We start from the raw sequence: 12,911 nt of genomic DNA on the forward strand, positions 1-12,911 counted from the left end.
TTTGTGTTTTCCTTCTTCTAGTTTCAGGTTTTTTTTATTTAGGTCTATGATTCATTTTGAGTTAATTTTTGGATAAAGTACAAGGTATAGATTGAGGGTCCCCCCCCCCCCTTTTTTTTTTTAACATATGGCTGTCCAAGTGTTCCAATACTTGTTGAAAAGACTCTCTTTTTGCCCTGGCTGGGGTAGCTCAGTTGCTTGGAGCATCATTCCAGTACAGAAGGCAACTGATTGATTGATTGATGTTTCTCTCTCTCTCTCTCTCTCTCTCTCTCTCTCTCTCTCTCTCTCTCTCTCTCTCCTGCTGTCATCCATTGAACTTTTTCTCTATCTTGGTGCCAGTATCAGACTATTTTAATGATTGTGTCTTTATAATAAATCTGGGTGTCAGATTGTATGTCAGATTTGTTCTTTTAAAAAAGTTATTGGTGCCGAAACTGGTTTGGCTCAGTGGATAGAGCGTCGGCCTGTGGACTGAAGGGTCCCGGGTTCGATTCCAGTCAAGGGCATGTACCTTGGTTGCGGGCACATCCTCAGTGGGAGGTGTGCAGGAGGCAGCTGATCGATGTTTCTCTCTCATCGATGTTTCTAGCTCTCTATCCCTCTCCCTTCCTCTCTGTAAAATATCAATAAAATATCTTAAAAAAACAACAAAAATAAATAAATAAATAAATAAAAAAGTTATTGGCTATTCTGGATCCTTATGAATTTGAAAAGGAGCTTGTCAAATTTCACCGAAAAGTCATATCGGGATTTTGATAGGGAGTGTTTTGGATCTATAAATCAGTTTTAGGAGAATTGACATCTTAACAATATTGAGTCTTCCAATCCATAAATACAGTCTATCTCTCAACTTATTTAGGTTTTTAAATTTTTCTGTCAGCAACATTTTATAGTTTTCCATTTGTGGGGATTATACATTTTTTGTCAGATTTATCACTAAGTATTTCCTAATTTTGATGCTACTGTAAGATTTTTTTTTAACTTGGTAGATTGTTTTATTTTTTTATATTTTTTTATTGTTTAAAGTATTACATATATTAGTACATATATCTCCTTTTTTTTTCATTGACCTTCCCCCAGCCTCCCCTACCCCCTGTCGCATGCCCTCATCCCACCCCCCAACCCCAGTGTCTTGTGTCCATTGGTGTGCTTATATGCATGCTTACAAGACCTTTGGTTGATCTATTTTCCTCTCTCCCCAACACTCCCCAGCCTTCCCGCTGTAATTTGACAGTCTGTTCGGTGCTTTACTGCCTCTGTATCTATCTTTTTATTCATCAGGTTATAATGTTCCATTTCTGATTGTTGCTCATACATAGAATTGGTTTTATATGTGATCTTGTATCCTACAACCTTGATAATTCTGGTAGATTTTTTGGTAAAATCTATTGCATTTTTTCAAGAAGGGAAGGTTGTAATATATGGAATTAAAGGCTCACACAACTATTAGAAAGTCTGGGAGGAAAAATTCAAGGAGGGCACTGTTCTTGTTGATGAGATTAGAGTGCTAGGTTCCCAGGAGAGCATTGATCTCAGCTGCCTGCAGTGCCAGTATGGCTTTAACTCATCTGGAAGCTACTGTAAAAGTGGAAAGTCCTGTGCACGGATGCCCATGTTATCTGCTTACAACTATTTTCAGAGAATATTGACTTCTTTTCTGCCTTCCAAATATAAGGTGGGTCCCTCTCACTGGCAGCAGCTAACCTAGAACAAATGGAGAATGGAATTCTGGGAACTGCAGCTCCAGACCTTTCCCTGCAGTGCAGGGAAAACCTTAGTAGGTGGTGATCACAGAGAACATTAATAGAGATGTATGCCAGATCCCGCACTTGGTCATGAACTGACTTGGCAGTACTGTGAAAAATATTGGGATTGGGAGGTTTTAACTCAATAAGATATGACTTCCAAGAAGGCAGCCTTGTTCTTTGACAGTATGGGCAGTGGTATATTATTATCTGGGACAAGGAAGTAGCAAGCATACTCTGTGTAGTACTACTTTGTCAAATAACTGGATGAGTGTAGACAAACTGGAACATGTTTAGGGGATGTGGAATGTTTGACGGGACTGGGAATGCCTCAGGGATGCATGATGGATGACTCCAAATATTTAGAAGACTTGTTCTTTGCCGTCTGAAAGGAAAGGCTTAGGGCCAGTGGTTGGAAGCTATAAGGAGACAGTTTCTAAGGCAGCATGAAGAACTTCCTGCACAGCCACATTCTGATTGAATTAGGAGGCCAGGAGTTTCCTTTGTTACAGATTGCTGGACTGCCAGGCAAGAGTATATAAGATATAAGAATTTTGGTTTCAAATGAGATGTTCCTCAGGCAGCATTGTAACCTTGAAATTCTTTGCAGGGAAAAATCCCCCAAATTATTGCTTACAACTTTGGCCACATGGTATTTCTGAAAGTGAAAACAAGTTCTTTTAAATATATTATCTTACTTTATTTGGTTTGAGTAATTCCAAATATGATTATTTCTTGCATGTGCCTCAAAATATGGAAAGTGGGAAAGAGAAGCTGTGTGTGCAAAAGTCTTATTGCCATATTTCATTGATTCTGCACTTGCTTCTTTTACATGCTTGATATCTCTGACATCTGCATGAAAAGAGTTAAATAAAGTGTTCAAAGTATCCATTTGGAGTATCCCTTCAACTACTGATGCTTTAACATTTGCTGTCATTCAGATTTTATTTTACCTGCACAGATTTGGTCCTAACTATTCTTAATGTTATTAATTCAATGGAATTCCATGCATATTTTGTACTACCTTAGTTGTTTAATTTACTTTTAATATACTGTCTTTATAAAGATTACACTGAAATTTGGCACTGAAAACAGATGGGAATAACGCATAAGCTTGATATTAATGAGGTTGTCTTTGAAGAAATGACTACAATTCCATATTTTCTTGGAAAGAAACAATCCAAGTACATTATACCTGTGAAGTTCAAGGTACAGTCCAGGGATCAGTAGCTTACTAGTATTAGAAATGAAGAGGCATAGGTCCTAGCCCACACCTACTAAATAAGAATCTGCATTTTAACAAGATTCCTGTTAAAGTTTGAGAAGCATTGTTTCCCACAGTGTTTTACTTATAGGATGATAACCCATGTGTAGAAGGAGCTATGTTAAGTTTTTCTTCCTGCGAGCCACTCGGTGTTAGAATGATTTTTTAAAATATGTTTTTATTGCTTTCAGAGAGGAAGGGAGAGGGAGAGAGAGATAAAGACATCACTGATGAGAGAGAATCATTGATCAGCTACCTCCTGCACGCCCCCTACTGGGGATTGAGCCGGCAGCCCAGGCATGTGCCCTTGATCGGAATCAAACCCGGGACCCTTCAGTCCTCAGGCCAATGCTCTTATCTACTGAGCCAAACCAGCTAGGGCTTAGAATGATTTTTATGTCTCAATGCTGTTTGGCCTTGTCCACTAATTTAATATCATGTGCAAATTACATTAGCATCCCATTAAATCCCCTCCTTCAGATCCAGCAAATGAAAAAATGTTAAGGACAAAACCAACACATTTATTTGGAGTACCCTACTATGTAATTTCCTCTGCCTGAATGGATATATTCCAACATGTTATCTTTTATAGTGTATACATTTTTTAATTAAAAATACTCCAAATGGATACTTTGAACACTTTAACACTTTTCATTATATTCCTTTTGCAATTTTCCTCACCCAAGTATGTGTGCGGTATCATTAATACTATGATTGTTAATGATTTTGTGTCGGTTATTTTCTTATTTTATAAATTGCCAAGATTAACGATTGTCTTTTAAGGAAATAACTACCCATAAAAGTCACATATATCAGACGTGCTGTGGAACCCTTACATAAATCTGTGTTAGAGTTCTTAGTATATGGACAGGAAGAATTCACTGTCACTTACGCCACGGGTCTATGAAATGGTGATGCTGTCTCACAGATCCTTGGAACCAGACCATGGACGGGGGGAAACCACTGTTACGGGTGTCGGCTTTAGGACCATGTCATCTCTACCATGCTCCCTGGGAGGATGAATGCCCTGTACCCTGTCAGTTCCCTGTTAAAGTCACACACAAGTACAACTTACTGGTAGAACATAAATCACATCTCAATCTCTAGTTACAAAGGAGTCAGGAAACAGACCAGAAGGGGCTTGGAATGGAGTTGACTGAGCAGATGCACATGTCCTGCTGAAAGTAAATAATAGCTCCTATTACTATTACATCACCAATTAAAGAATTATATTGTGAATTATGTGGTAGAGGAACATTTTAAATACCCCTGTGGTATCATATTTATCATATAATGTACTTGAGTCAAGGAACCGTGATTGATAAAACTGTAGCGATTTGAACATATTAGGGTAAAGTACAGTTTCTAGAATATTTTTGGAAATGCATTTCTGTGAATGTCAGGACTAAACAATTTCTAAAATTCTTTTGGACTTTGATGTGGCTTTCACAAAGAGCTATTTAAAAATGGTTTAAAGTAGAAGTCCTTGACAAAAATTTTAAAAGATGAGTTAATGTTGGAGGAGGCTTTTTAAAAAATTAAAAACTGTATTGAGATAATTGTAAATCCACATGTACTTGTGAGAAATGGCAGAGATTCCATGTGCCATTTACCCAGTTTCCACCAGCGAGTTCTTCTTGAAAAATTGCAGTATAACATCATAACCAAGATACTGACTTTGAAATAACTCACTGGTCTTATTTATGTTTCCTCAGTTTTACTTATACTTACTTGTGTGTGTGTTTAGTTCTGTACAATTTTATTACATGTAGGTTCATATATCCACCACCACTATCAAGATATAGAATCATTCCACCACCTCAAGAATCAGTAGTGTTGCCTTTTTTTTTTATCTATAGCCACACTGCCTCACTCCACCTCACCCCCTGATAACCCCACTTGTCATTTCAGGAATGTCATATAATTGGAATCATACAGTATGCAATCTTTGGGATTGGCTTTTTCACTTACCATAATGATTTGAATATTCATCCAAATCGTTGATGTTTTAATAGTTTGTTCTTTCACAGTGTCGGTTTGCTTCTGGCACGTTTCATGCGTTGGATGGATCGGTTCTATATGTTCAATTCTGTCTACCTCAATTGTGTGGAGTTGATTATAAACTGGAACCAGAGGTGCCACACTTACTGACCACCGAGCATGAGGGATGGGTTTTGATGCTGTGATAACCAGTTATCCACACCTTAAAGAAAAGGAAAGTTCTCTCTATAGCTGAAGATATTTTCCTGTCAAGATGAGTCCTGGTTGTTTAGCTGAATATAGGCTCTTACCATCTTTTCACTCTAGTCCGCATATTGGTGATTACTACTTTCAAGTAAGAAATTGTCAGCCCTGCCTCTACTTGATGTTTGAGGCATGATGGGCTTGGGCACGTGAATTCAAGAACCATCGGTCATGGTTTTCTAGTTTGTGGAACGAAGTTGATTTCCTATCTTGATTATCACAAGCCATGAATTCACATATTCAAGATTTGGTACTTAGAAAACAGCAAAGGACTGCCAGCTGTCTTCAGAGCAAGAACAGAGGTTCCTGCTCTGTAGCTGTTGTCCAGGTTGTGAAGCAAGATACAGCAATTTAAGAAGTTAAACCAAGCCCTGGCCAGTGTGGCTCAGTTGGTTGAGTGTTGTCCCATACACCAGGAGGTCATGGTTCGATTCCAGGCCAGGGCACATGGGTTGTGTGCTCAATCCCCAGTAGGGGGCAGCCGATTGATGTTTCCCTCTCATTGATGTTTCTCTCCCTCTCCCTTCCTCTTTCTCTAAAATCAATAAAAACATTTTAAAATTAATTAATTAGTTAATTAATTAAACTAAGAGTTTCAGGAAGGTCAGCAGCACTGCATCTTGTTTGCTGCTGAATTCTCAGCCTCCAGCACAGTGCTTGGCATGAAGTAGGCACTGAAACGAGGGAGGGAAGGAGGGAGGGAAAGAGAAGGGAACTTTTTAAGAGATAGGAAGCCCAGTTCTTTTGGTATGAGTGAGGACTGTTACAAAGTAAGCACAGAAAACTCTGAAGGGTGTGTGTGTCGGGAAGGGGGGAGGGTGCTATTGCTATGGAGGGAGGTGAGAAAAAGAAGGAAGTATAGCACCCTACCCCCCAGAAAAAAAGCTTCGTGAATTCACACGAAGCACTTTCCATTCCAGAGCCTTATACTTACTATTCCCTGTGCCTGGGCAGCCACTCATTTCCCAGATAGCTTTCTCCATTTAGGTCTCTGCTCAGATGTAAACACCTCAGAGAGGCTGTCGGTGAACATCTTGAGTAAAGTAGCCCACCCCCTTCCCTGTCCTTTCTCTCTTGGTCACTCTCTGGTCTGTTTCTCAGTTTTATATTCTTCATGGCATTGGTGATGCTTTCCTGGCACTGCCCGTTTGCTTTGTCTGCTATCTGGAATGTCAGCTTCCTGAGGGCAGGGACTGTCTCTCACCCAGTGTTTCACCCCAGTGCTTAGGTCAGTGCCTGGAATGCAGAAGTAACTCGGTGTACGTTTGTTAAATGATTTAATTATTTGCTTTGAGGCTTTTCTTTTGAATACATTTCCCAGGTTTAGCTTATAGGACCCTCTTCAACTGGCCTTCCTATGACCATTTGACCTGTCTCATCATTTATTGAACATTTTCTTGCTCCTTGACAAGCGAGTAATCCAGGCTCATCTTGTACTTTCCTTGCCCTAACCTCCAGATTAGCTCTTTTTCCAAAGAACTCCATTTTTTAGTGAATAATGGTAGTTAGAAGCCACAATCTGGATGCTAGGTATGTTCATTGTTATTTGGGTTTTTGTTCCTCAAGCCCTCTCAGTAATAGAGCTAGGGGTGTGTGTGTGTGTGTGTGTGTGTGTGTGTGTGTGTGTAAATATATCCCTCACTTATGCACAAGGGATATGTTCCAAAATTCCCAGTGGATTCCTGAAACCATGGAGAGTGCCAAACCCTACAAATTCTATGTCTTTTCCTAGATACACCTTTTCACTTCACCCATATTCTTTACGGCTTCTCTTCAGCATGTCGGAATTGCTAACATCACTACTCCGGTGCTTTGGGGCCATTAAGTAAAACAAGGGTTACTTGAACCCAAGCACTGTGCTACAATGACAGTCGATCTGATTACTGAGGCAGCTACTAAGTGATTAACATGCAGGTAGCTCATAGTATATTAAAAAAACATGAGTTCATGCCAATAATTAATTCTGGTCCAACTCCACAAGGTGCATTCTCTCTTTTCATTTTGGTAACTCCTTTTTGCAATAGTGAGAAACCTAACTTTCACTATCCTTAATATAGTTATTTAATTTTTCTTACTTTATTTTATTTTTTTACAGAGAACATTTTATTTTTTTTCTCATCACCATTAATCCCCTCTATACCTTCAACTATATTTATGTATTGATCAAATGCCCTTTATGTAACCAATCCTGCATCACCGCCACCTAGATGCCTTCCCTGCGTGGATGCCCTCTTCACCCAGCTTGGGCTCTGACTCAGCATTGGGGTATTTTAAAGCTCCCCAGGCAATGCTAATGTGCAGCTAAGATGGAGTACAACTCAGTTAGAAAAAAGGTGAACCCCACACTCTGTGATCCATTATTAAGTGAATGGCGCGTTTTTCATTTGGGTTTGGTTTTAGAAAATAAATTCTTCCGAAGGAAGTGAAATTTAAAGAGAAGACTCAATTCTACCAATATACACAGGAAAAGATCAGAGTGGAAAGCACAGCCTGTCCCTGGAAAGCTTTGTAAAGTATTTGTTTTGGAAGTAAATCTGCTTGTAGTGAACATGAATTGCAATTCCTTTCCCTAAATTACCTGTTTATAGGGAAAAATACTTGAAAAGGTTAGTTTTGTAAGAATGTGTCTCATTAAAGACTTACCGCTTCTTTTACATTGTGTTTTGTAAATGAACTTCTAATTTTAGAGTAGATTTAGAAAAATGCAACTTAATACTTTTTAAAGCATCGTATATTTAAGTAGGAGGTATTCATGCTGTGTTTGCTCTTTCTCAGTAATCAGTTGCACTCTAAAATATGAAAACCAAGTTATAGTATCTGGGTCATGAGGAACCCCATCTTCTTCCACTCGCATCTAGAGGAAGCAAGAGGCTCTAGAAACCAAATATAACAGGATCTGTGGTCAACCTGCCTTAGGTGGTCATCATCCATCTTGCCAGTTTTCGTAAATCCATTTTCTTAATGCATGGCTGCAAGTGGATTTTCACCAGGAGATCCGCACTGGGATTGATGTACACATAATCTGACTCAAAAGAAATCCAGCTCTAAACCTAAGGAAATTTCAATAAAATCTCTCTCGTGATTGTAGTTTTAAAGTTTTCATGGAAGTTACCTTTAGAGTGTGAATTGTGCACATTAGGCTTTTGTATATTTATGCTCAGAGGTTATACAAGGAGAAAATGTGAATGTGGACAGAGCCACCGAAAACTTGACATGTAGATAAAACATTTTTTTTCTGTTGTTGTTTGTTTTATGTAAGTACAGCATTAATTACATATTCATGAGAGCTCACTTCAGGGTTGGTCCGCAGTTCCTTCTGTATGGGTAAAGTGATTTCCACTCCCCAAACTTGAGTCCTTCAGGAACCATCTTTGTGATTTTTGTCACATATGCAAACTTTTTTTTTTTTAAATATATTTTATTGATATTTTACAGAGAGGAAGGGAGAGGGATAGAGAGTTAGAAACATCGATGAGAGAGAAACATCTATCAGCCGCCTCCTGCACACCTCCTATTGGGGATGTGCCCGCAACCAAGGTACGTGCCCTTGACCGGAATCGAACCTGGGACCTTTCAGTCCGTAGGCCGACGCTCTATCCACTGAGCCAAACCGGTTTCGGCAACATATGCAAACTTTTACCTTAATGTTTCTCTTTAATTTATCTGACTTTAGGTCTTTCCTAGATAATATCTGTGAAACCATGGATTTGATGTGTTGATCCCCTAAAAACACCAGTACTGTTTGGTACTTGGGGACCTGGGAACTAGATCTCCAACTTGCCTTCAAATTCTGAAATTCAATAAACAAGGCATCTGGGGGTCTCCTGACTTGAACTTTGAAGTTACAACAATGGTTGCTTATGCATTTTTCCCAGTTGACACATAACAGTGAAAGTTGGCATATATAAATGTTAAATTTTAAAGTTACTTTTCAAATGTGAGGTATAAATTACATTATCTTAGTTTCTTGAGATTTCATCACATTTCTTTAACTAGGATGTTTATTATTATGTATCATTTTTATTTTAATTGAGGGGAGCAAAACCTGATTGTCCTGATTCAGGTGTGCCAGGAAGATGCAATTGTGAACTCACCCAATAAAAAGTACCTGATATATAGGACACTTAGCCTTAAAAACACAAGATATAGGACATAAAGTATTATGTTAATCACTCTGAAAATGTTTTGGGAAACATCTAAATTATAAATACCTTTGTGCCATAATTGAATTAATATATTCTATGTTATTTGTGAAGACTATTGCCAGAAGCAAATTGGATATTGTCATATGTTCACATCACATTCTTTGATGAATGGAAATACACTAATTGTGTGTGTGTGTGTGTGTGTGTGTGTGTGTGTGCGCGCGCGCACGCTTTTAAGGAAGATCTCAAAAAAACTCACTTTAATGGACTTCTTTGAAGCTAAACTTAATGTCATGTTTTGCAAAAGGGGTGACAAACCAAAATTAGGGATAACTAAATTAGGTTTTTGCATTCTCTCAGTTTAAGTAAAATACCATGTTCTGCTCAGTCACAGAGATGAATTGTTGCATACACACCATCTACCAGCAGATATTTAACTTTATGGTCTGACATTACTTTAACAGAGAGAAGGAGCAAGAAAGGGAAGAACAGTTAATGGAAGACAAGAAAAGGAAGAAAGAGGATAAAAAGAAAAAAGAAGCCACTCAGAAGGTGGGTTTATTAAGTCATTTAAATAATGCTGCAGCTGATTTTATTAAAATAGCAGTAAACAATACAGTAAAACTTCGATATAATGGGCTAATTTGGACAAGGGGGTGTCCATTAAAGTCAAAAGTCTGTTATATAATAAAGTAGGTTTTCTGAATGTGTATGTTAAAAATTTGACAAATTAGTTTACATGTTTTTACTTATGTAGACACATTTGTGTAATTAAAATTAAGTATGCATGAAAAGTTTAATTTCACGGAAAAGTTTTCTATATATTATAGTAATTTTAAATTTATACCGAATAGGTCTAGTAATGCATGCATTTATTAGTCACCACAAATAAACAAAATGCACACAGCTGGGGTGTGGCCTAGCGCAGGTCTGAACATTAGCAGGCTCAAGTTAAACTGCTACAGAGGAAGCCAGCTTATCTCAGATGCCTAAGCCTGAACCAATCAGCTGTGCCAGGAAACTAATTAGAATAAGGCAGCTCTGAACAGCACATCTTGAATGAAGCTGCAGCAGCGGGAGGTATAGAGAGGTAGGGGTACTAGACACACAGTCCTGTGAGGGCCCATGATCTTTTCTTTTGTACTTAACCTTTGATACTGGCTAAAAAGATATCACAACAAGAAATTGCAAAGCCTAATTCAAAGTTCTGGCCATTTTAATAAGCTGCTATGTAATCTGACTAATCAATACAGCCATTTGACAGTTGAAACATACCAGATGAGCTCCAAAAACATCACCTCTGTGGTGCCAAACTCTGTCTTCCTCCTCCTCTAGATTTGGCTTATAGAGTGAAGCTATGTCCTAGAGTTCTTTTTTTTATAATTACATTGTTCTCTCTGTTGAATTGAATGCTGGATTTTTACTATGCAATAAACTGGTATATTCTGGATTCATACATATTTGTGAATAAAAATGGCATTCACACTATTAAAAAAACAAACTGCTGCAGAAAGTCACGCCCCTTGACTATAGAACCAGTTACCATGCTCAGGATGTGGTGTGATCACATGCTAATCCTTCACCGGACTTTGTTTAAAAGCCGTGACTCCTGATTTAAGTATGTAGACTATAGTTATAGGTTTGTAATATTTATTTATGTTAGTGAAATTACTGCTATTTTTTCCAACATATGACTTACTCACTAAAATTTGTTAAAAATAACAGTAAATTAATAACAACAAGTAACCTGTTAATTATAAGCAAATCTTGGTTAAAAACATTTTGTAACTAACAGGTGTTGATTTTCACATGTGACATATGGACCAGAAGTTTTGTTCATTAAATCAAATTCCATAAAATCAAGGGTTTACTCTATTGAGAAAGGCAAGACATTTACTAACACTTAAACTCTTGTCCTATTTCCTTATTTGTATCATAATCAATCTCCATTTTCTTAAGCAAGCTTATAGAATAACTTCAAAGTTACCGCAGTTTGCTCTTCGTATGGCCACCTCCAGCATTGTCATTTATATGAGCCTGCCTTTTGATAATTGTGTAAAGAAACCTCCCTTCGAGAGGATCTGATGGGCCTGCTTAGTGTTTTGGGAAAGAGAATGTTGCACCGCTTTGAGGGACTTGCTTAGGGGGAAGGAGATGCTAAAAGAAAAAAAGGGCAGACAGCTGTCAACTGAAAAGTCTTAGTTGAAGTGTTTGTCTCACGGGCTGTTGGAGTAGAGATGGTTTGAGCCCCTTGCCCGGCTCCCTTCGTGGCAGAGCCTGTCCCTCTGCCCTGGACATTGTCTGAGCTCATTTCCCTCACCTTGCCACGCCTTTAAGCATCACCTGATGCGGGCTTTGGCTCGGCAGGGTTGCTTTCTTTGATTCTTTTTTGGAGGCAAAATTGATTTTCCTCCTGTTCTTGTTACTGCTATCTGAAGCACTTGGGAAGCAGGGGCTCCCCGTGAGAGGCGGGTTTAAGGGTCCCTGCTGTGGTCGCAGGTTATTGCAGGTAAGTTCAGGGAGGTGAAAACTGTTAAAAGGTTCAGAGGGAGCTGTACATTTAAAAGAAACTCAAGGTAAACACAGCCAGTGCTATAACAAGTAAAAGGGACACTGCAAGTTTTCCCAGCATTGTTGGATATAGCATTTCCCATAATTCAGTTTTCTGAATTATTGAAATTAGTTCACTTATGAATGCCAGCCGTAAAAACAATACTGGAAATATTTTTTTTTAATTGGAATGCCTATGATTCTGCCACATTAAACCTATGAAATGTATTTTATCTTTTCTTCATTAAAAGGAATATTGATTACTGTTTGGTGCTGTAATAGATTGCTGTGCTCTTTAAGATTTTGTCTGCTTTTAATTGTTTCTGTTTCTATTTATAGTGCTGTGCTTACCATCACATCTTCCTGCTATAGGGTACCTGCTTCTCATGTGTTCCTTCTAACCTAAGCTTGTGAGAATTGTCTAAATTGATAGTAAAGATTTGACTAAAGTTGTGAGATAATGACCCGGATACTTTTTAAATACTTTCTTCTGGATATGCAGCCACATTTCACAACATTGAGGTTGCAAATAAGCGGGTTCACCCACCAGCCATACAGTGTTATGGGCATTGCCCCCGTGCCCCGCACATGCTGACCCTCCAACTGGAGTGATGGGAGAGTGAACCTCAGTGAAGGCTTCCTTTCCTTTAGGGCAGTGGTTGGCAAACTCATTAGTCAACAGAGCGGCAAACCGCGGCTCACGAGCCGCAGTTTGGTGACCACTGCTTTAGGGCATTCGCATTTCATTTACTAACTTGGTACAAAAACTGTGTTTTGCAGCTGTGGGAATGGATGGTTAATAGGCTGGACACTAGGGAGCTTGAGCAAAGGCTGTGAACAAGAAGATGCCAACTAGAGCAGTTGACTAGGATATGTGCAGTTCATTCTAGTCCTTCATGTCGACAATAGTGTTCTTTTAACCTGAAAATGTCAATATCTAGAAACAATTAATACAGTAGC

General features: G+C 38.6%; 1 protein-coding gene across 4 annotated transcripts in view; it reads left to right on the forward strand.

Moving 5' to 3' along the window:
• TNRC6B (trinucleotide repeat containing adaptor 6B) overlaps positions 1–12,911 on the forward strand; it is a 202,723-nt gene that overhangs the window by 126,754 nt on the left and 63,058 nt on the right. For all 4 annotated transcript variants that reach the window (XM_080659686.1, XM_080659688.1, XM_080659687.1 and 1 more), the window contains one exon: positions 9,866–9,953. In XM_080659686.1, coding sequence (XP_080515812.1) covers positions 9,866–9,953 — 88 coding nt within the window. The remainder of the gene's footprint in view (positions 1–9,865; positions 9,954–12,911) is intronic.

The sequence above is a fragment of the Plecotus auritus genome (genome assembly GCF_963455305.1).
Source record: "Plecotus auritus genome assembly, chromosome: 3".
Classification (NCBI taxonomy): Eukaryota; Metazoa; Chordata; class Mammalia; order Chiroptera; family Vespertilionidae; genus Plecotus; species Plecotus auritus.